This window comes from Lissotriton helveticus, chromosome 4_1 (assembly GCF_964261635.1).
Source record: "Lissotriton helveticus chromosome 4_1, aLisHel1.1, whole genome shotgun sequence".
In the NCBI taxonomy this organism is placed as follows: Eukaryota; Metazoa; Chordata; class Amphibia; order Caudata; family Salamandridae; genus Lissotriton; species Lissotriton helveticus.
Window position 1 is genome coordinate 1,123,432,902 of NC_136063.1, and position 24,992 is coordinate 1,123,457,893.

Genomic DNA, 24,992 nt, shown 5'->3' on the forward strand with positions numbered 1-24,992 from the left:
TTGTGTGATCCTTTAAGTGTATGAATTATTCGTACTTGGATGAACAGCATCTGAGTGCTGTGTCTCTGTCGATGAGCCAGGTCTTGAGTCTCTTTCTGGAATCTGCATGAAAGGGTGCTGTACAGAGCAAGAGGGGAATGTAGGTCCTGACAACGATGTAGGAGAAGGAGCGGCTGCGACGGATGCGGGGTGTGTGCGAGGGCGAGTGAAGAGAATAACAGGTGTCTAGAGTGTTGTTGGCGCTTCAGTTGATGCTTGATGTAGGCAGGTCCTAGGTCAAGCATTGCTTAGTAGGTGTGTGAGGATCCTAAAACTGGCATCTCTTCTGGATGGAGAGCCAGTGGAGATCTCTCAGGTGGAGGGCGATATGGGTTCATTTGGGGAGGTCACAGGTAAATAGCCGCACCCTATAAACCCCTGATTGATTGTTTGGTTGGAATTATCACTGTAAATACTTCAGGTTTATGGCACCTTTATTTTGTAGGTCACAACACATAATATATAAGATGCAAAAGACACAAGACCAACAGGAGTTTAAACCAGTTTTGAAGGCCTTTTAAGGATGGTCACCAGCAGGGTCAGGCATTTATGTGCTAGGATGGAAGCACATTAAGACAAAAAAAATACAAGCATTTGCCAGTTTGCAGATTTGCAATTGGCTGCGAGGTTCTGAAAGCTATGCATGTGAAGCTGCTGGGCCCTCGCACAGAAAAACAAATAGAAACAAATTGTAAAGAAAAATATATTGGCTTACTAGTGCATGGCAGATAACTAAGTATATATATTTTTTACTAAAATCGAATGGCCTTGGCTAACACCAGACCAAAAAATGGCTCCGATTTCAGGGGAAGCCTCAGTGCTTAAGGTGTTAAGGGTGCTAGCCTCTTACATCCCTTGCTCTTTGATTTATTTCACTTAGTTGTCATGATAATATCTTTTAGAATTACAGCTAAACACACAATGCTATTGTCTAGCTCCCATGATGTTGTTACACAAACACTGCTATTAACTCTTTTTCTGTCACATTCTTAGTTTTGTCACACATAAGGCTGTCTTGAGCACTGAAGCAACAAATGTTAGTCATAATGCATCTTTCTTTTATCAGTGTTCTGAGTGGTGGGCAGAGCTGGCGTAGTGCCGCTACGCGTAGTTCCAAGGAGTTTGAAAAACAGTCAATGGAGCTACACATCGCTCCGCTCCCTCCCCCCTCCCAAATGCTTTAAAATTATAAAAAGAAGGCACTCACCAGTGTTTCGGCTGCCTCCCCTGCCTGGCCGCTCTCCTTTCTTCTTCTCGCTGCCTTGCATCCTTTATCATTGAAAAAAAACCTACATTGTAAGTCTTGCGCATGCGCACTCGCAAGACGTGCATTTTAGTGTTTTTTTTTATATAGAAGGGTGCGAGAGGAGCAGGAAGGAGAGCGGCCAGGCAGGGGAGGCAGCAGAAACATAGGTAAGTTCATTCTTTTTATCATTTTAAAGCATTTGGGAGGGGGGAGGGAGCAGCTAACTCCGCTCTGCCATGGAGGGGAAGTTTTGACTACCTCTGTGTGTGCCACAGAATGCGGAGTAGGCAAATCTCCGCAAACTCTGCTGGTGGAGCGGAGTTACCTGCCCAGGGTATGCGAATGAAAGTAGAATGAAAGCAAGATGTTAGAGAATCAAAAATAGAACGGGTGTAAGCAAAATCTCTTGAACTAAAATAATTGTTGGCAAACGTGCATGCATATAGGTATTCTTGAAATCGTACCAACAACTGCCATTTTGTCAACGTTTCAGTGTACTTTAGTTCACCTATACCTCCCTTTGCCGTACCTCTTTAGGCTTGTACCTCTCCCTATCTGTAGCTTTCCTTGCATGTACTTCTCTTTCTCCACTGTACTCCTTCCTGTGTCTGTGCCTCTGAACTTCCTTTGCCGGACGGCACCTCTCCTTGCTTGCTCCTCTGTCAGTCTGGATGTGTTTTGACTGAAGCTCTCCCTGCCCACCTGCACCCATCGCCAGCCTATTATTATCGTTTGCTCCCCCAGTCAAGACCAGGGTCAGCCTTTACCAGACCCCCATGTACCTCTCTCTGCACCCCTGTCAGGCTGCACCTATTGCGCACATACATCTGTCAGCACCTCTTTCTGCCGCCATTGTTCTCGGTGTGCACCTATGTGTTAGACCATTCCAACCCTCCCCCCTTCCCCCTGCACATGCACTGCCCCTTTCCTGTACCTTTCCTTGGCTGTACCTCCCTCAGCTCACTCTTCGCCCTTCCTGTACTTCACTGTGCCACCGGTGTAGTGAGCCACCCGGCTCATGTAATAAAATGTTGCCATCTCAACTCCCTGGGCTGCTGAGACAAGGGTGTTGAAAACAGGAGAGGCTCTGGCGGGCCCATCGCGATCCCTCGGAGAAGGAACAACATAAACTCCGTTTAAAGGAATATAAGCTAGCCACTTTAGAGGAAAAGAGGGCTCATTTCTCTAAGATTACTGCTTCCCTTAACTCTCCCAGAGATCTTTTTAAAATCATAGACTCCCTATCCTCTCCCCAGTTAGTAGATCCTATAGTGGAATCCCAAGAGCTGTGCGATAGTATTTCGGCCTTTTTTCATATTAAGATCGTGGCTATCTATGGCACTCTTGAATCTTTAAACTTGGGAATGGAACCCTCTATTATCCCTGCCTTTTCTAAAGCTGGGAGACTACCTGGTGAACAACCTTCGAGTTTTCTGTCCTTCCCTCTCCTAACACCTGAGGTGATGATTCAGCTGTTGGACAACACCAAATTGGGCTCCACTTTAGATTTTTGTCAGCTGAAAGTTCTGAAAGCTTGCAGAGAAGTGATTATTCCCCCTCTCATGAATGTCATGAATCGAGTGATCTTGGGGGGGGGGGGGGGGGGGGGGGGTGTCCCTCCTCATGGAAGATGGTGGTTGTAAAACCTCTTCTCAAAAAATCTACTTTGGACCCAGGGGTTCTTAAAAATTTCCGCCCTATCTCGCTCCTTCCTGCCCCTGCAAAGATGTTGGAATCCCATCTTAATCTCCATCTTAGTTCTTTCCTTGCGAACTCGGTCCTCTTGGATGTCTCTCAGCATGGTTTCAGGAGATCTCATAGCACTGAAAGTGCCCTCACTGCTGTTGTTAACAACATTCGCTCTCAGGTCGACAAGGGCCATACCACTCTTCTGGTCCTGTTAGACCTTACGGCGGCCTTTGACACCCTGTCTCCATCTATTCTGGTCTCCCGTCTTAGAGAGATAGGGGTCGGAGGCCCCGCACTGAGCCTTCTTGCTTCCTTTCTTAACGAAAGGGAACAGAGAGTGAAATTGGGCCAGTTTCTATCTGCCCCCAAACCTGTACATTGTGAGGTCCCCCAGGGCTCTTCATTGAGCCCCACATTGTTTAACATCTGTGTGGCCCCACTTGCAAGGGTGGTTAGATCATTTGGGCTGGAGGTGCTGTCTTATGCTGACGACACCCAAATAATGGTCTCTCTCACTCAGCCCATGAAGGACTCAGCCCTGAATTTCAGGAATTGCATGGAGGCTGTCTCCCAGTGGATGGTACAGAACTTCCTGAAACTGAACGGGGAGAAAACGGAGGTTTTGATCTTTGGGAGTTGTCAGGATATCTGGTCAAGTGATTGGTGGCCGCCCTCACTTGGGGAATGCCCCCTTCCTTGCCAGTATGCTAAGAATTTATGGGTGATAATGGACACTGCGCTCTCGTTTGACCGTCAGGTCAGCAGGAGTGTTTCTACTTGTTGTAGCATCATCAGGGTCCGCAGAAAGATCGCCCATTATCTTTCCCCCGGTGCCCGGAAACAGGCCACAGTGGCATTAGTCTCCTCTAGCCTGGACTATTGTAACGCCCTTTATTTGGGCATTAACAAGAGCCTTATCCATTGTCTCCAAATGGTCCAGAATGCGTCGGCGAAGATGGTTCTAAATCTCCCTAGACTTGCCTCGGCAGCCCGGAAAAGCCTACACTGGCTCCCGATACATTCCAGGATCCATTTAAAACTCTTTGTCTAGCTCATGGAGCTCTTTATGGCACTGGCCCAGAGGGGATTAGGTCACTCGTTTACTCCTACTCCCCTAGTCGATCCCTCCGCTCCTCCAACAAAAATCTCCTTGAGGTCCCTAGGTTTGTAAGAGTGAAATGGGGAGGCAGAGCGTTTTCCTCTGTTGTACCCAGACTGTGGAACTCTCTTCCTCCTGAACTCTTAGGGCAACCCTCGCTTGCTCTGTTCCGCAAAGCCCTAAAAACCTGTTTTTTCTCCGAAGTGGACCAGTAAAGCTGACGCTGGTGGATTAGGTGTCAGATGACCTGCTTTGGCGCCTTGTTGCCCTTGGGCTAAGTTGCGCGATAAAAGACTCCTTTCATTCATTCATTCATGGGCCGTTCGCGTACCGGGGAGTATAAATAAAGGGTGACGTCAGCGCTCATGGCTAACGGCACGGAACCAAGAGTGAGAGTGGTGAGCCCGTTATTTCTGGTGCCCCGTAGGCCCTATCCCAGTGCCATCTCCTATTAGTGATAGCCCCCAGCAGGCCCCCCCACGAACTTGCAACCAGTACCTCTACCTGCCTATATTACTGTCTGCCTGCACCTCAGCTCCCTGTAGCGCTCCTCGTTTATAACTTTCTTTTGCAAGTATTTCTCACTGATAGAACTTGTCCCAGCCTCAGGGAGCCCTTTGGCGTCCCGGCGGATGCATTGTAGAGCGGGGGGGGGGGGAGGCGGGAGGGGATACCGCCCCCCTTTCCACATCACTGCCCAACCTGTAACCAACCTACACTTGTCTCCATCACACCTCTCTCCGCCTTCACCTCTCACCCTGTCCGTATCCTTGCTGCACATCCATTCCATTCCACTGCACCTGTTCCTGGCAGCAAGTCTCAGTCCGCACCGCCTGCTGCTTCTTGCTCTTCTTGCCTGTACCTCTACCAGGCCGTGGCTCAACCTGTATGTACATCTCCACATCTATGTCTGCCCTCACCACTCCTACCCGCTCCTGTCTTGCCCAGACTTCTTTTCACTCATACCTCTGCTTATACCTACTTCTTTCCCACACGTCTTGAAGTCTGCACCTCTCCCAGACACCTCTCTCTCCCACAGCATCCTTCCCTGCCCGTACTTCTCCCGGACAGTATTTCTACACCCGCACTTCTCCCTGCCGCCACGGCTCCCTGCTCTCCCCTCTCCCTCTCCACACCTCTCCATATCCCCACCTCTCCATATCCCCACCTCTCTGTACCTGTCTATCCCATGCCTCTCCTGACTTCCTTCTTCCAGATTATATCCAGCCTCCACCTTTCCTTGCTCATACTTCCCCTTGCCATGCCTCTCTCTGTCCATACCTCTGCTGCCTGTAACTTTCCCCTCTCACATCTGTAGACATGAACTCTTTAGGCCTTCGATGGAAGCCAGACGAATGGGCTTTGTTAAAGCTTGTTCTATGTGTGAAAGGATTGTGTGTTGTTTAAAGACCGAAGTGCATGAGAATGTTCGCAGTTATTTTGATTGGCGCATTCTGCTGCAAGGGGAATGAAACAGACGATGAAATCCTGAAGAGGCCCCTTTGATGCCGTGAATGATGTTTCTGAGCATGAGCAGGTGACGCGTCGGAAAGGACCCCCCCCCCCCTAAAAAAGTAGCACAATCACATCTCAGCTAAACTCTTAGTCAGTGTCTCACACCAGGCCATGCGAGTTGAGAGGACCTCTTTATTTGAATATAATTGTTAGTTCACTCACACCCAACAACCACCTGTGCCAAATGGCCTAGTACTTAATGTTTCAGTGCAACTACATCATATGCTTAATTAATATGCGTGCCTTCTATGACAAAAGTACAAACTTTTCCTTTATTTTTCATTTTCAGAAGTCCAGCGCCCTCGCGAACGGAAACAACACAATCAGCTGGTGCTGCAGACAAGCAAGAAATAAAGCCTTCTCGTATGCGGAAGTTAACAAGACAATACAGCTTGTAAGTTTCAGCTTTGCACCCTTTTTTTCTAATACAGCATTTATTGTTCGGAAACGGAGATCAGGCGAGTGTGCGGAAAAAGACTTGTGCAGTGAATTTTCAGAATGGACTGAAACGCTGTACACAACAAGCATTGGCATAGCCGATAGGTCTCGCCTATGGGGTCTATAAGTGTTTAGCTCTTGAAATTCGGGAGAAAGTCTGTAATACTATAAGAGTAAGACCTGTCAGCATGTTTGGTAATTCTGCCCTACGTTTTGGAATATATGACTACATGCACGAGTGTGCTTGCATGCAGCTCTTTGATAGCAGTTTTTGGCTCACTGTGCTAGATTACTATTGTAAATTATGAACTGCACAGTAACAAAATGATCTCTGTGACAAAGGAAGTAACCCACAGAGCTATGCACATAAAATATATTGCTGTAGTCTGCTGGTACACATTCTTTGCAACAGTCATATTATCCCTTAAAATGGTTACAAAAAAGCCATAAAACAATTAGCTTATAACCTGGAGAAAATTTAAAAGTGCTAAACAAGCACTTTAAATTCATAAGGATAAAATCACAGCAAGGAATACTAGAATATGTGGCGCTACACGGAGACAGTTTTTGTAACGCTCATAATATTACCAGTGGAATGTAATTTAGTTACAACAATACTGATCCAGCGCTGCTCCAAACCAATCCTCCAAACCATCACTATATATCCTAGGAGCTATCACACTTTACTCGTCGGTGGGGCCCATGACACCGCGAGTCCCTCATTCACACAAATCACACTGCTCCCAAGATCAGTGAAAACCAGAGGAGGAGCCGCTGGATTAGCGGAGTGTTTTAGTTCATCTATTTAATCTAAATTTTATACAATATATATCTGCAGTTTATTAGATCTTACCATGGTTTAACTCCTAATAATACACTAACCCCCAGATTCATCATGGTCCCGATTTGTGAGTCCTTAATAGCGATTATTAAGGAATCGCTATTAAGGACTCTCAAATTGGGATTCATGTAGAAATTGCAAAATAAATTGTGATTCCTACAGCCTCCTTATTTGCGATTAGCAAATTGCTAATCGCAAATAAGGAATAACTCCCCATTCATTCCTATGGGCCTAAAGGCCCATAGGAATGAATGGGGAGTCAATCCTTATTTGCGATTAGCAATTTGCTAATCGCAAATAAAAATGCGATTTCAAGGGTGCCAGGGGTGTCCAAAGGACACCCTGTAGCACCCCTGAAATGGAAATGTAGCCTGATGTTGCGCACACACATGTCCAAAGGACATGCATGTGTGTAACATACCACTAAGAAAAAAGCACTAAAGTGAATTTTTCTAATTTTTCGCTGTTTACCACGAAGTCAGACTTCGCGGTAAATAGCGGCCAGAAATTGCGAATTCGCAAATTTTAAAAGTTTTATGAATTGCATTTAAGGAATCTCAAATAGAGATTCCTTAAATGCTATTCCTCGCTAAAATGCGAATTCTGTAATAGCGAATTTTGCATTTGGGATGATGAATCCCAAATGCAAAAATTGCGCTCGCAAAGGGCCAGATTCTCAGAATCTGGCCCTTTGCGAGTGCAATTTCCCTTGATGAATCTGGCTGTAAGACAACCCACTGTTTGGTCAATGGATCAGCTAGTAAAAGTTAACTAATGGACAACAAGACCAGCTTCATTCTCCATTTTTTAAATTTGTATTTAAAGATTTTATCTCCTAGCATGACCTTATTTTATTTAACCTTTAATTTGAACACCATTAAAACATTTAATTCACCTAAAGAAAAAGAAAGTTAAATTCAAACAGTATACATTTATTATCAGAATAGTTCAGAAAAATAAGTCAAAGACATATTACCAATTGTATCTGCAATGGAAATCAGAGTTCGCGTAGAATGGTTCCCAAAAACAGCCTCTCTGTTCTTTCTTGATGTTCACCTCCCATCAGGACTCCGTTCCCATCAAGAAAATGTCAAAGTCTTTGCACCGTAGGAAAATCAATCAGTCCGACAGCATGTCGTGGTGCGAAAAATAATTCAAAAGCACCCTCCTTTCTTTCCTCCAAACTACCTCTTTTATACCCTTTTCCCCTAACTATCTATCTAAAATTTGAAACTTTTAGCGTCCACATTCAGTTCTTATTGGTCTATTCAAGGGGTGGATGAGGATAACCTCATCTCCTCATTGTCCATATTTCCGCTTAGTCATGGCTTCATGCATAATAAGGTTTCGATTGTTCATTATTTCACTTCTTCACCCTTGTCCTTTAACTTGTCACTTTCATAATTTTTCCCATGCTCATGACACGGACATCTTTAACGTGGCACCATTCTGCTTTTCAGGCCACGCTGACCTTGACATCAGCCGCACAGACACAGGCTGCTTGCACATCTCTCGAGCACAGTCTCGCATGCGTGGAGGGGCACTCACTTGGAGTCTCGCAAACCTTTCATTTTCTAATAGGCCGCATGGGCCATAACGGGAACTATTATAGAAACAAACACAATTAAACATTAGATTTTGAAGTAGAGCCCTTCTGTTTACCTCCCCCCACTCTATGTTCACCCTGTTAGTGGTTACCTAGCCTTTTAAGCCACAATTATGTATTGTTTTCTTACCATTCTCCATCATTTCTGCCACAATAATACATTTAAAATGCATTCATGCAAAGCCTTTCATTAGATTATAGCATTTCCGCACTATATTAGTAAGACAACTTAACATAATTAATGGATTAAGTTTGCAACACAAGCATATTAGTATTCCACGTGTATTTGTGTGTGTGCTTTCTATTGTACGTTAGTTAATTTTCAAACCACACGATTAATATATATTACAGTGATGGGAAGCCAACTTTACAAGGGGTATACACAAATTTTTGTTTTCACTCTCGCTCCATCAACTCCCCCTTTTGGTGATTTATCACCAAATAACACCCACATTTTCATAACATTTTCAAAACATGTTTCAAATTATTTTTTTAGTTAGTATGAGTTATACTCTAGTATCTTCTATTTTCTTTCTGTCTTTATTAAAGTTTCTCCTTAAACCCTTCAGTTTTAAAGTCCCCCTTTTTACGTTCTCTTTATGTCTCTCTTCAAATTCCTTTTTTGATAGACTTTTTAAGGTTTATTCGTTTTCTAAGTTTACAACCTAATCTTAAGACTACAAATATCACTATTATTAGTGTTACTGGAATGAATACTTTCCCTATTATTGATCTACCTATTCCATAAAACCATTTCTTAACGGCTGAAAAACATCTACCAAGTTTCTCAAGAACACCATCAACCTCCAGTGATATAATTTCTTTATGCAATTCTGTAAGATTTGTAATATATCTTTCAATGTTTTGACTTTTATCAGGAATGTTGATACAACAGTGCTGTACCTTCAAAATTCTACAGACTCCTCCCTCTTTTGCCAAAATTATATCAAGAGCAAGTCAATTTTGCATCACCACAGCCCTCATAGCCACCATTTCTGTGTTTACCATTAAAAATCCCACTGCAGTATCTGTTGACAAACGATCTACTATCGTGACAATTTCCGAATTCTGTTTGCATTAAAAGATATACCCACTGCTGGTATCAATGCTTCAAAAACATCACCTATTATTTCTATTACACTTTCCCTTCTCCTACGACTTAAAGGTTTACCTATCTCATGAATTCTATTTGTTCCTCTATCTACATGAACATTTTTAGGAAAGACCAGACCTATATAGCAGGACCCATACCAATGATGAGGCAATCTATAATAAGCTCTGTTCCCACATAGGAAATATATGCCAGGGAAAACTGGACCATCACCTCCTTTAAATCCCCAACCCCTTTTTATACTATATGTATCTTCACATTGACTTGCTCCCACAAATAATTATCATACACAGTGTTGTCTCTTCGAATACATAATTTCCCTAATAATAATGGTGTATCTATATTTATAGCCACATTCACATTATGTCCCTCTATATTATCATCCACATTGTAGATTGAGATTTCTTTGCTTTTTCCTTCCTCTTATATTGATTCCTTCTTTCCTCTACCATATCTAAAAAGGCTTTCTCCTCATTTCTCATTTTACAAGTCAAATTATGTTTGAATGCATAGTCATGGGTCAGTTCTTGTGTTCCCAGAAAATATTCTCCAAAAACCTTTGCAGGTTTGATTTGATTCAATTCAGCCACAACTTTCAATTTTGCAAAAACATCATCAGAATTGGAATAATAATACTCTAATTTACCTGTTCTGTGAAACAAACAATCTAACACACTACATGTAACCCCATATGTTAATGGAAGGTGGTGGTACGTCACACCCTCTAATACAGATGCTGGTAATTTCACACATGTGCAGCAATCACTAGCGTCCATGGTTCTCACATTTTCAGATAATAAATTCGAAAATATATTCTTGGAGTAATCACTAATCAAATTATCTTGATGTACTTCAGGTCTATACATATGCATGATTTCACCCTTTGACTCATAGGCCTTTTCCCTCATTTGCCTTTGCTTTTTCAAAATTTGGCCTAAAAGGCATTACAATAGATAATATCAACCATACCAACATCAATAGCCCTGTACATATTAACCACATTCTAAACCATTTTCTAAAAATAGTAAATTTCGATCTTGTTACATTATTAGTAGCCATTTTTTTTTTACTCAGCGTTTTCCACAATCTTTTTGTCTTTATATTGTCTCTTTCAAATCTCTTTTGCACTTAATAGTGTCCTTACCACCAATAAATTCAACAATCTTGTTCCTTCACCTTTCCCTCTCTTTGGTTTCCCAGTTTAGGTACTCTTTTTTCTCTCTTTTGAGTTTCAGTTCACTCACTTTCTTTTTCTCCACTTTGATAATTCAAATTTTCTTGACTGCTATTTACTTCCCTTATTGGACGCAAAGCGATGTACGACCATTCAGGTGACTTGTATTTTTGATTTGGTCTTCTTACTCATTCATTCATAAATCTTTATTTCGGTCAATTACAACCTTAAAAGATACATTAAAAACAATTTTACAATACCAAAATTAATCCAAAAGTTGAGATACAGAAGAAAAGGGCATCAATTGCTATGCAGTTTATGATCCGTTCCAAATACGCCATAAAACCTATCTATTATCATAAATACGTTTAAAAAAACATTTAAAAGCTAGGCATTTTTATATTAAAATGTATCCAATCAAAAAACTCAAAAGTGCTGTCAAAAGGAGACGAGACATTAATCACAGTGAACATAACCAATTTGGCAAGTGCAATGCTCTTCTTCTCAACATTTAGAGGAGGGATGTGAAATTTTAACACTAAAGCTTTAACCCAGCTTTATTCCTTATCAGATGTACATTGAAAAGAAACCTGCTTACACAAAAGACAACCAGTTGTGACGTGTCAGTCTTTAATATACGTTCGGCCTCACTGCAACTTCTAACACCCAAATATCTACAGAGAGACCTGATCCATCGTTTCTTGGCTATTTTATATGCAGGACAGAAAAAAAGTAGATGCGCATCATTTTCTTTAACCTCTTCTGTACATAAGGAGCACCAGTCATGACTACTGTTCATCTTATTTTTGCCTCATCTAGATGTATTTGCGTTTATTTTTAGAACCCCATATCTAAACTGCAGAAATAGGGATTTTGCTAGCGGGGGACGTACCTCGTCCAAAAAAGGTTAAAATTGAGCGACATCTTTAAAGGCTATAAATTTCAAAGTTAAAGACCCAACAGATAACCTATGTAACATAAAGTTGTTCATATAGGTCCAAACAGTGGACTTTAAATGTTGCTTACAAGATGACGTCAACTGTAATGGGTCCTCCCTATAATGGGATTGACCTAACTTCATCGTCCATAATGTAACATGTTTAAGCCAAGGAATATCCTTACTTCGGTCCATTTTCATAATCTCCTCCAGGCCTTCTCTATAATGAGACAGCTCAGGAGTTGACCAAATCCTGACCCAAAATAGTAATGGTCTTAATATTGCATGGTAATCAGTACATTTGATATTAAGATCCATACCTACTGGGATGAAGGGCGTTCTAATTGGGAGTTTTAGTAATTTCCGGAAAAAGTTGTTTTCTTCCCGTTCAAAATTCTTTTTGCAATATGGCTCCCAAATCTCTGCCCCATAAAGTGCGGCTCATTGGGCTTTAAACTTAAAAACCTCCAGAGCAGGAGAAGCAGCCTTGGAAACACTAGCCCCATGTTTTTTCAATATCGGCAGTGAATTTTGGAGCAACATTATCCTATTCTTTTCCAGTTGCCCCTTCCAAGACAGTTTACTATCCAAGGTAATCCCTAAATAGTTAAAACTTTCCACATATTCCAATTTTTGGTTGTTTAAAACTAGAGTCTTCCTAAACTATTTATGGGGGTTTATTGACATGTATTTAGTTTTGTTTGAATTGATTTTGAGGCCCTTGATAGTGCAATAAGTATTAAAGGAGTCCACTAGTCATTGCAATCCCTTTGGAGTTTGCAAAATTAAAATTGTATCATCAGCAAATAATAATGCTGAGATAACTTCGCCCCCTAGTTGTGGAGAGTCATGTTTACAACTTTCCAGATATTTAGGGTTATCATTTACATACAGTGAGAAGAGTGTGGGTGCCAACACGCACCCCTGCGCACACCCCTTCTCACTGGTATTGCCTTAGATAGTTTCCCCCTCGGCCCCCATCTTACTCTTGCATAGTTTCCTACATGGAGCCTAATTATTTGCACGAGTAATTCTTCGGGTACCCCGGTATGTTTTAGCGAATCCCATAGTAGGACCCGGGGGACCAGATCGAAAGCTGCCCTCAAATCTACCAAGGCAATATATAAACTGCCCTTCCTTAAAATAATATATTTCCAGCAAATGCATGTGAATCTAAACACTTGATCGATGGTACTTGTTTTAATTCTAAACCCCGCTTGATACTTTGATAGTATATCTGCCTCATCCATCCATTCAAACAGTCTATTTAAAATATGCCTAGCAAAAACTTTCTGTAAAATATCAATTAAAGTAATTGGGCGATAATTTGCTGGATCATAGCGATTACCTTTTTTAAAAATTGTCACAATCTCTGCCCCTTTCCATGTGTCAGGAATTGGCGTGCCTGCAACTATTGAATTACATAAAAAATGTATATACGGGCCCCAGACTTCCATATCATGCTTCAGTAAGTCTCCTGGGATTTTATCAGGCCCAGAAGCTTTCCCCGATTTAATGGTCTGTTTTGCTTTTATGGTCTCTTTTAAACTAAAATGCATACTAGTGGACTTTGCTGCGATTACCAAGTCTTTTTCTGTTGTTGGAGGATCCCCAATGTTATCAGAGTACAGACGAGAGAATTGTTCCACCCATGTTTTTTCATCTAGGAAAAGGTCTTTATCAGTCCTTCCTGTCTTATTTCTTCTCGCTATTAGACTCCAGAAGGCAGCCTGGTCTTTGGATTTCGCTGTGTTTATTAAGTCAGTCCAAATGTCATCGTCCCAGGCTTTTTTTACTTCTACAAGAGTTCTATTGTAGTTATGCCTTCTTTCCCTTATTTCTAGTATATTTTTGCATTTAATTGCCTGAACTAGGGTAGTCTTAGCTAAACTGCAATCTTTGTTATACCATGGATTTCCCACCTCGCTTTGATTGTTCCCTGCTCCAGTTTTCTCTTTGTATATATTGCTTAAAAACGGGAATCAGCGCATCTACCAAATAGTTATGCAAATCCAATACGCAACTTTCCCCTGCTGAGAAATCTTGGAGTAGTGTGATAATATCAGCAAAGGTATTATAAATGTTTGTCATCACTGCATTTTTAGCTAGGATGTAGGGCCATTTTCGGGCTCGTCTATTATTACTTGTTACGAGGTCACAGACAGCAGAATCATTCCCTTCAATCCCCACTAAAGTAGACATAAAAAGCTGGGATTCTAATAGTAATTGTAAGGGATAATGATCGCTCTCCGTTCTGGGGTCAATTTTAAAATCAATGGCATACTGCCAGAAATTTATTGAGACCAATATGAAGTCTATCTGACTCCGTGAGCTACCTATGCAAAATGTAAAAGCCGTAGGTCTGTCTGACAACAGACGCCCATTACATGCCCTCAGATCGTGTCCTGCAGTAAGCTTTGAAATTTGTGCCGCTGCGACCGTGCACTTTACCTCCCTGTTGCTATCTATGGCCGGAATAGTATTCGCCATGTCTTGCTCTGCAAAAAGATTATCAAAGCCCAATATTGGTTCGAATTTACAGTTGAAGTCGCCACCAACAATTATCCGCGACATGGGCCCTAGTGTATCTAGGAAGGAGTCTAGTTGCTTTATTACCAGCGATTCTTTATTGGATGTGCCTGGCCTATTATAGATGTTAATTAGATATAATTCCTTATTATCTTTTGTAACAATGTTTACACCCACGCGATCCTGGGACTGGATGTGCAATGGAATGATATCAATTTCAAGGGTAATCCTTATCCAAATTACCAAACCCCCTGATGGCCTTCCTCTAACAGAGGGGCTAACATTCACACTGAATGTTTTAAAACCCAATCTGTGAGCAGTTTCCAGTTACCAAGACTCCTGTAGGAGGTTTATATCACTCTGGACTATGTAATCACTCCATATCATATCCAATACATTCTTATTGAGACCTGCTATATTCCAGGAAGTAAGCTTCACTTCCAATTTCCTTCTTATTTCTATTGGTTCAGAATCCATATTCTCAACCAAATCAATTGATACATTAGTATCCTCCGACACCCTAAGTGAGTTTCTGGGCTTAAAGCTTGTAACAGCGGGGCAAACTCAGGACCCCGCTCTTTATGGGACGCATTTGTCCCCTCTAATATAGATATTATCTGTGTATTTTGGGAATCGTGTGAATCCTCACCATAATTTACCAGGGGAGTTACAGAGACAGTTATACCACTTAGTCAGTCTAGGTCATCCAAAGACGATAGACCATCAAATCTATTTGCTAATGGGACTTGGGGGACCAAGCTAATCCTATTGCTTCCAACAACTGGTTTATAAAAATAGCCCAATGGAAGAGTACTGATGCACGTATTCTGGGGGAAGATCTCTTCATGGAACTCTAATATTCTCCTAGCTTGCTGTGGGTGTCTGAAATTCATCACTACACAGTCTCCTCTAATATTCTTTGGAGAATCACCCAGACACCCAACTCTACGAACCATCAGAATGTCACCAGTATTTACTGGGTGGAACCGTTTAAATTTTGTTAGCCAGTCCACTGTTTTATTTCGCAGGTTAGACCAAGTTTCTTTTTGCTCTCTTTTTTAGAGTCGGGACTCCAGTTAACACTACTACATATGGGGAGGATGCGGGTGGTAACTCTAGAACATCAGTATTAGGTATTAGATCAGTGCCTTTTGGACTATGTATTCCTGTCCTATCAGGGTGCATGCTCAGACTAACAGGGGCTATTTCTGGTTGCGGTCTTCTTGCAAGGCTCACCTGACTGACATAGGTACCCTGATGCCCGCTCTCATTGTGTCCCTCATCTAGTGTACAATATTATTTGATCTCATCAAACAATCATCTCTATGCCCCGAGTCTATCCTTTCATCTTTTTCAAGGAGAGTACCGGCATCCCCATGTGGTTTTAATTGGGGTTGTGCATAGACACCATCCGCATGAGCGGTTGAGCCGACAGTGACATTGCCTCTTACGGAGTTACCCATTAATTTGCACAATTGCTCAATCTTATTTTCTAATAGGCAAAAATTCGCTCTCATGCGATCTTCTACATCGTCCATTCTAGCCTTGATCCCAATTTGCAAGGAGAGATTTATCTTATTCTCTAACTTCCCTATTATTTCCTCTAGCCAAGGAGTGTGTGGTTCATAGTCTACCTCGGTTTGTGTGCTCACTGATTTTCTTAGCACTAATCCGGTTACCATCTCGCAATCTGATTTGCTTGTTTGGACTACCCCCCCCAGTTTTCCTAGGCTTAGAATTCCTCACAGGAGGATTAGTTTTCTTTTTGTCCAATAATCATAACCCTTGTTCCCCACAGCTGGCTTTTGTTTACGCAATCTTGATGATAAAACAGGGCTAGTTACGCTATTCAGATCTTCATGCATGTCTAGTGGAAGGATAGTAGGAGTATTAGATAACCGTGGTTCATTTGAAACTATTGTTGTTGGACTCAATGGAACTATAAACATGGTATCTGTTAATTTGGATAACTGGCCAGCAACCTGTTCACTGGAATCATTCAAATTTGATACTTCAACTATGTCAACCTCTGGATTTAAATCAATGATATCAGTGTTAACAGACCCTGGATCCTGTTGGTCAGAACTGGGATGATCTATGGGTTGTAACACTGCTACTGTGGATTTAGCTGTACCAACAGCCCCTAAAGATGACCTTTTGTGCCCCATAGAAATACCCAAGGAGAGTCTTTTTTCTGTCAAAATTATTTCATGTTGCAAAACGGATTCAGCCCTGTTTAGAAAGGCATCCAGAGTTCCAACCACACCACCCCCCACCCTTTGCCCATTTATTTTGCGCTTGGTTTAAAAAATGAAACTGAATATCACTAACCGAGTCCTTGATGATCTTAGTAGTCCATGGGCTATGGGACAAGCCCGGGACAAGGGAAAGCCCTTGTCCCGGGCTTTCCCGGCGCTACCCATGCGCGTCCCGCGCGCGTGAGCTCTGCCCTCCTTTTAAGCGCCTCCTGGAGCTTCCCGCCCGTGCTGGTGACACGGCGCAAGTGCTGCCGGGCAGTGTAGTTCAGCCCAGGCAGCAGCCGCACTGGCGATATGGGCGGCGGTGCAGGCAAAGGTCCACAGCAGTCACGAAGGGTCCCGGGCACTTCCCACGTCTCCCGGTCAGCAACAATGTGGTTGAATCAAAGTGGCAGAGCTCCTGTTACCACCGGAGCTCTGGCCTCCTTTTAAGCGCCTCCAGGCGCTTCCCGCCCACGCTGGTGACATGCCGCAAGTGCTGCTGGGCAGTGTAGTTCAGCCCAGGCAGATGCGGCACTGGCGATATGGGCGGCGCTGCAGGCAAAGGTCCACAGCAGTCACGAAGGGTCCCGGGCACTCCCCACGTCTCCCGGTCAGCAACAATGTGGGTGAATCAAAGCTCTCCTTACTCTATTTGGCCTTTGTACAATTTCTATCTTTTCTCCCAACAACTCCTTTTGACTGGTTATTTCATTTACTTGATCTTCTTGGATTTTTGCTTTATTAACCAGTTTGAATCTCAGACCATCATTTTCTTTAGGCCAATTATCTCCTTTACCTGGTTTCTTGGTTTCAGGTTCAACAGTGTTACGTTCCACTCTCCAAGCTCTCTTTCTTGAGCTTCTCCTCAATTGAGTTTCATCCTCACTGTCATCAGACTCAGTTTCAGATTTCTCATCTGTTTCCTTTGTGGTGAACTTTATAAATCTGTTTTCTTTACTGAATCTGTTTTCTCTTTGGTCAGTTCTTTCACTCTGTTAGGAGCCTCTACATAGCTGGTACTCGGAAGCTCATCCATATCGTGAGTTATTTCCTTTTCACCAGTTTCAAGATTTCTGTTCCTGCTTTCAGACGGCCCTTCAGTACTTATCTGACTACCAGTTTTGTCTTCACTTTGGTCAGTGTCCACACTGGTATCAGACCTTACCAAATCTCGACATTCAGGTCGATCTTCCGAATCTGAAACAAACAGGTTAGTATTAGATTCCTTACCTTAGAATATCCCCAGGCATCAGACTGGATCCGGAAACTTTTGCGTAGCAGTACCCTTGCGCGTCGGTAGGCATCGTCGGCGTCGTTGGCGCCTAGATGACGTCACCGAAGTACTTAGACGCTGCCCACGCGCTCTGACGTCAGTTCTTCTTTTTCCGCGCCAGCAAGCGCCGATCCGGAAAAACTTGTACCCTAGTCGATTTTTTCCTAACTTTTTCGATCCTTTTGATCATATTTTCGACGGTGCTGGTGGGGATGCCCGGGTTCAAACCCTGCGTCGATTGCAGCCGACTCATGTCGGTTACCGACCCGACCCCCATCGCCGGTGTCTTCACTGTCTGGGCCCAGACCAAAATGACAAGTCCTGCTCCGACTGCCGGGCCCTGACGTCCAAAGCTAGATGGGAGCGGTCCCGCAAGCTACTCGAGCTCCGGCAGTCAGCCCCGCGCCGCTTGAGGTCCCAGTCGGGAAGGAGATCGAGGGACCGGTCGCGGGGCCGGAGTCACCACAGTTCCGGGAGTCGTCATCAGTGTTCGGGCTCAAAGTCCTCAGATAAGAGGCACAAGAAGTCGAAGAGGCGACATCGCTCTTCTGCTTCCCCCCCGACGCTCGCGCGACACAGCCGGGGGTTCGGGCGACACCGCCCCGCTGCTCCACTGGAGCCGCAGGCGTCGCACACTGCTCCATACCCGCCGGTCCCTGGGCAGCACGCGACGCAGGAGGAGATCGAGGCCTTCATCATGGCCATGAGGTCGCTCACTCCTCCATCGGGTTCCGCGGCGCATTCGGGCCAAGCGACCCCGACTGGGTCCCCCAGCAGGCCGGGTGCTATGGCCCCGGTGCCGTCGGTTGCTTCGGCCCCGACGCCGTCGGTGACTTCGGTCCCGACGCCGCAGGGCCCTGCCGGATCCGGGTCGCCGCCGGTCGACCTCACGACCTCGCCGGCGCCGGCCCCCAAGGTGTCACCCCCGGCGCCGTCCCAGGACGACGACGTCCCCGGTCCTATCCTCAATTCCGGTCCGGCGCCGCTCTTGACGCCGATGGGAGACTTTTACTTCTACGAACCGGCCCCATCCCTTGAGCCTGAGTACCAGGCAACGGGTGACGAGGGGGATTGGGAGGGGTCCGTGGACCCTCTGACACGTGACTGTCAGTCTTTTCAGGACTGGATAGGTGATCTTGGGGAGGCCAGTGGTCTGGACACTTCGCCCGACACTGGTTTTGTCTCCCCTCCTACCGTGGCTACGGAGGAGGGGGCTGCCTATAGCGTGGTGCTGACGAGGGCGGCCAAGGCCTTGGGCCTTGAGCTCCCCGTCACGGCCGTGAGGACTAACCTCCTCCCCAAGGTCCTTAAACCGCAGACAAGCTCGGCCGAGCCTCTGCTGCCTTTTAATGAGGCCTTGTCGGACGTTCTTCTGGGCACTTGGTCCAAGCCCGCTAGAGGTCTGCCTGCAGATAGGAACCTGGCCAGGCGCCACCGCCCGGCTCCGGGTGACCCTTGCTTCCTGTCCACCTACCCCACCCCCGAGAGCCTGGTCATCCAGGCCTCTAACTCCCAGACCGCATTCCCGTCGGCTCCCCCCGATCGGGAATCCTAGAGGTATGAGCAATACAGGATGAAGGTATTCTCCTCCCTGAGTTTGAGATTGCGGTCAAACAACACCGCATGCCTCTTGGGCCGTTACACCCACTCTCTGTGGGACACGGTCGCGGACGTGCTGCCACAATGTCCGGAGGAGGTCCGGACTAAACTCCCCCAAACCCTTGCGGACGGTCGAGATGCAGCACGGTATTCCATCCGGTGTGGGCTGGATACCACGGACTCACTGGGCAGAGCGATGGCAACGATGGTGGCGATTCGTCCGCACGCCTGGTTGAGGTCCGACAACTTTTCGGCTGATGCCCAAAACACCCTTATGGACATGCCGTTTGATGGCCGTCGCCTCTTTGGCGACAAGGCAGACCATGCGCTTGAGTGGTTTAAGGACTCCAGGGCTACGTCCAAGTCCTTGGACCTCTCGGCCCGCGCCAGCAAACGGCTGCCTTTCGTCCCTTTCGTGGCAAAGGAAGGGGAACCCCCACACGTACTGCCAGCCACGGGCCGCAGACTACCATCCAGCGCGGTGGCGAATGTGGAAACCGCCGTGGCGGTGGTCGGGGACAACGGCGAGGCCAGTCCACACCTACCCCTGCAGCATCCGCCTCAAAACCCTCCTAGTCCGTGCTTTCAGGTCCATGTGACGCCAGTGGGGGGCAGGGTCCGCCATCACCACCACCACTGGCGCACTGTCACATCGGACAGGTGGGTGCTGCAAATCGTCCAAAGGGACTACTCCCTCCCCTTCAAGGCGTACCCTCCAGCCATGCCACCTCAGTACCACCGCATGTCGGGGGATCACTTGGAACTTCTACAAGAGCAAGTTATGGCCCTCTTGGCTAAGGGGGCCATCGAGCGCGTTCCTGGGCCAGAAGTAGGGTGTGGTTGTTACTCCCACTACTTTCTGGTACCCACAAAGGGCAAAGGGGGCCTACGCCCTATCTTGGACCTACGGAACGTCAACGGCTTCCTCCGGAAGGAGAAGTTCAAGATGCTGACTTTGGCTCACGTCTTAGCTGCCCTAGACCCAGGAGACTGGATGGTAGCGTTGGACTTGCAGGACACCTATTTCCACATCCCCGTCCTGCGGTTCACGGTAGGCCATGAGCACTTTGTTTACTGTGCTCCCCTTCGGCCTTACCAGCGCCCCACAGGTGTTCACGAAAGTGATGGCGGTGGTCCCAGCTCATCTGCGCAGGTTAGGGGTTTCAGTCTTCCCCTACCTCGACGACTGGTTGTTGAAGGCGGGCTCGCCCCAAACAGTCATCAGCGACCTCCAGACTATCGCCGACCTCCTGCACCTGCTGGGGTTCTCCATCAATGTGCCGAAGTCACACCTGTGTCCCTCTCAGAAGCTCCTCTTCATTGGAGCAGTTCTAGACTCGGCGCAGTTTCGGGTTTATCCTCCCGAACAGCGGGTTTGGGATATTCAGGCTCTGATCCCGATCTTTCAGCCGTTATCCTGTGTCTCGGTCAGGTTGACGGTGCGGCTTCTGGGGCTGATGGCCTCCTGCATCCTTCTGGTGCATCACGCCCTGTGGCGGATGTGGGCTCTGCAGTGGGACCTGAAGTTTCAGTGGGCCCAGCATCAGGGCAACTTGTCCGACCATGTCTTGATCTCGGAGGGCACTGCAAGACAGTTGCAGTGGTGGCTCACGGACCACGATTGGGTCAGCGGCAGATCCCTCTCCCTACCCCAACCGGAGCACGTAGTTGTGACGGACGCGTCCCTCCAGGGTTGGGGAGGCCACATAGGAGACGGGGAGATCTGAGGCCTCTGGTCTCCGGCGGAGTCCCAGCTCCATATCAACCTTCTGGAGCTGCGGGCGATCCGGCTTGCACTCCAGGCATTCCTCCCCTCTGTCCGGGGAGTGTAGTGCAGGTGTTCACGGACAACACCACCGCCATGTGGTACTGCAACAAACAGGGTGGGGTGGGGTCGTGGACCCTATGCCAAGAGGCTCTGCGCCTCTGGCAGTGGCTGGAACATAAGGGCGTGACCCTTGTGGTTCAACTCCTGGCAGGTTCCCTAAACGCCAGGGCAGATGAACTCAGCCGTCGGTGCATGATGGATCACGAATGGCGTCTGAACTCGTACGTGGCGCAAGGCCTCTTTAAGCAGTGGGGAGAGCCTTGGTTAGATCGATTCGCCACAGAAGAGAATGCGCAATGTCATCAGTTCTGCGCGTTGGAATTTCCAAGGCGGCACTCGCTCGGAGACGCTTTTTGTCGCAAGTGGAGCTGCGGTCTGTACGCCTTTCCGTCTATACCACTTCTGCCCAGAGTGCTGAAGAGATCAGGCACGACCGGGCCCAAGTTATCCTTGTGGCTCCAGACTGGGCACGAAGATATTGGTATCCAGAGCTACTCAGCATGTCTGTCGATCCCCTGATTCGTCTGCCTCTTCAGGAGGACCTTCTGTCGCAGCAGCAGGGGACGGTCCTCCACCCGAACCTGTCCAGTCTCCACCTCCATCCTTAGAGATTGAGCGGCGACAGTTGAGGCCATTTGACTTGCCTCCTGAAGTTTGTAATGTGATTCTGGTAGCCAGGCGTCCCTCCACAAAGCCGTATATGCCTGCAGGTGGGACAGATTTGTGGAATGGTGCACAGCAAAGGCTGTGGATCCACTCTCTGCCCCCCTTTCTGAGGTTCTCCTCTTCTTTCTTTCTCTTGCCCAGCAGGGCTCTGCTCTGGGCACTATCAAGGGTTACCTTTCTGCCCTTTCCGCCTTCTTGAGGCTACCTGATCAGCCTTCTTTGTTCAAGTCCCCGATTGTTAACAGATTCTTGAAGGTCATCACTAATATGTTCCCCCCTGTTCCTTTCGTGATGCCCCAGTGGGACTTGAACCTGGTTCTAACTTACCTGATGTGCACTCCTTTTGAGCCACTTCATAACTGTCCTCTCCGTCTTCTTACGCTTAAGACTGCTTTCCTGGTTGCCATCACCTCTGCCAGGAGAGTGAGTGAGCTCCAGGCCCTTTCCTCTAAACCTCCTTTCCTTTCTGTCCATCCGGACAAGGTTGTGTTGCGGACAAGACCCTCTTTCCTGCCCAAGGTAGTCACAGCCTTCCACATCGGGCAGTCCATCACCTTGCCCACCTTCTTTCCGCCTCCGCATCCCTCTAAAGAGGAAGAGCGGCTCCACCGTCTGGACCCAAAATGCGCGCTATCGTAGTATCTGGATCGCACACGCCAGTTCCGGGTGGATGACCAACTCTTTGTTGGTTACGTGGGCGCTAAGAAGGGGCAGGCGGTGCACAAACGGACCGTCTCTTGGTGGGTCGTGTTGTGCATCAAGGCATGCTACTCTTTGGCTAAGAAGGAGCCTCCTGTTGGGCTGAGGGCCCATTCCACTCGGGCCAAGGCGGCTACTACTGCCCTGGGCCGGGGAGTCCCCTTGCAGGACATCTGTCAGGCAGCTACGTGGGCCTCGCTGCACACGTTCGCAAGACACTACTGCCTGGACAGCCAAGTCCGGAGGGATGGCTTCTTTGGCCGTTCCGTCCTCCAGGACTTTCTGGTGTGATCATTGGTTCGCAGACCCACCAGCGGGGTTGGTATTGCTGGGGTATCTATTCTACGGTAAGGAATATAATACTAACCTGTTTCTTTCATATGCCCAAGTTACTTACCTTCGGTAACGATATATCTGTAAGAAACAGTAGTTAGTATTAGATTCCTTACTGCCCCACCCATCCTCCCCGTTCTGCAAACCGATATCTAGGGTTACGGTCATCCCCTTTTAGGGCCCTAGTTTCATGGCACCAGTGTTGGTTTTTATCATGGCTCTGCGTTTCTGGCGTGGAAAAGCTGTGTATAAGAACTGACGTCAGCGCGCGAGGGCGGAGTCTAAGTACTCCGGCGACGTCATCACGGCGCCGACGACTGACGCGGAGCCGCAGACGACGCCTACCGACACGCAAGGGTACTGCTATGCAAAAGTTTCCGGATCCAGTCTGACGCCTGGGAATATTCTAAGGTAAGGAATCTAACACTAACTACTGTTTCTTACAGATATATCGTTACCGAAGGTAAGTAACTTGTGCATTTGGTATTTTGATGACTTCACTTTCTCCTTTAGACGCAGAGCTCGCATCTGATATTTCCAGATATCGACAAACAGGTTGAGCTTCAGTATCTAGATTTTTATCTGGTTCACCTTCGGAATCTGAGTCAGTTGTGCTTTCTGCTTCGTCCTGTGGATTTTCTGGCACAGGCACACAGATGGTATGGCTGGCATGTACCCATCTCTTTCCACCAGCACATTTAACTGCAGTCGTGCTAACCAGAATGACTTGTCTGGGCTACTGCCAACGAGGAACTAGGCAGTTTCTTCTCCTGTGTACCTTTATCCGAACCCAATCTCCAGGGACTAGATCATGAGCTGGATGTTTCTCTTTCGAGTTTGCCTCAGTTCCCACCTGATGGAACACAGAAGTTACCACCTCAGACAGGATTTTACAGTAATCCAGTATGATATCATCATTAATAGTCAGTAGTTCATCAAGTGGCACAAATGCTTGTCTGATTACTCTTCCCATCAAAATCTCATGTGGACTCAATCCTGTCTTTTTATCAGGTATGCTCCTTAGGGTCAAGTGGCAAAGCAACAGGCCATTTCAGTCCAGTGGCAAAGCTCATTTTTGCAATTCTGTTCTTTATGGTTCCATTTACTTGCTCAACTACCACAGAAGCCTCTGGTCTGTAAGCACAATGTAATTTCTGACGAATGTCCAGTGCTTCACAAATCATCTGCATTAACTCATTGTGAAAATGTGTTCCATGGTCAGTCTCAATTGTTACTGGGAAACCAAACGCGGAATGATTTCTCCTAACAATAATTTTGCAACAGTCACTCCATCATTCCGTCTGGTAGGGAAGGTCTCCACCCACCGGGAAAATAGGCAAATGATCACAAGTACATATCTAAGCCGATTACAGCGTGGCATCTTGACAAAATCCAATTGCATTTGTGTAAATGGACCTCCCTCCCGTCGTATGGTTCCCAAACTCACAACTGTTTTTCTTCTTGGTTTAACTGCTGGCAAACGAGAAATCTCCTGAAAAAGGCTCTCAGCGATCATTCTGAACTTGGGATTATACCATGTCTGCTAAAAACATCCTGATCATGGCATCCCTCACAATAAGGGCTTGACCATGGTACATTCGGGCCATATTAGAGATCATGCTATCAGGCATTACTGGTCTTTCATCTTTATAAACACAAATTTCATCCTCCTCTCTTTGTCAACATACTGATTTTAATCAAATTTCCTTCTCTTCCTCACTTGCTTCCTCCTGCATCTGTTTTACTTCCTGCCAAGTCTCAACTATTGTGGTTATCATTAAAGGACTTGAAACGTGTTCAGCTTTTCTGTCCCTATTTATAAATGCATGATTTTTAGCACAGCACTAAGCAAAAGAGTCAACAAAGCGGTTGCCTCTGGTGACATAATCATCTCCTTTCTTGTGAGCTGCACATTATACAACAGCAATTTTCTCAGGTAACTGGATTGCATCAATCAGCATTTTCACAAACTCTGCAATTCTGATGGGGGATCCTGCACAGAAGTTAAATAACCTCTTTGGGACCACAGTTGACCATAATCATGGACAACCCCAAAACCATACTGACTGTCATTCACTATGGTGAGTTTTATTTCTTTTCCCAGTTCACATGCTCGAATCAAGGCAATCA

At 46.1% G+C, this 24,992-nt stretch overlaps 1 protein-coding gene across 1 annotated transcript in view; it reads left to right on the top strand.

Moving 5' to 3' along the window:
* Positions 1-24,992, top strand: part of LOC144828117 (band 4.1-like protein 4B) — a 568,471-nt gene that overhangs the window by 242,793 nt on the left and 300,686 nt on the right. Inside the window, exon 6 of the mRNA XM_078686237.1 lies at positions 5,878-5,982. Within this exon, the coding sequence (XP_078542363.1) occupies positions 5,878-5,982 (105 nt within the window). The remainder of the gene's footprint in view (positions 1-5,877; positions 5,983-24,992) is intronic.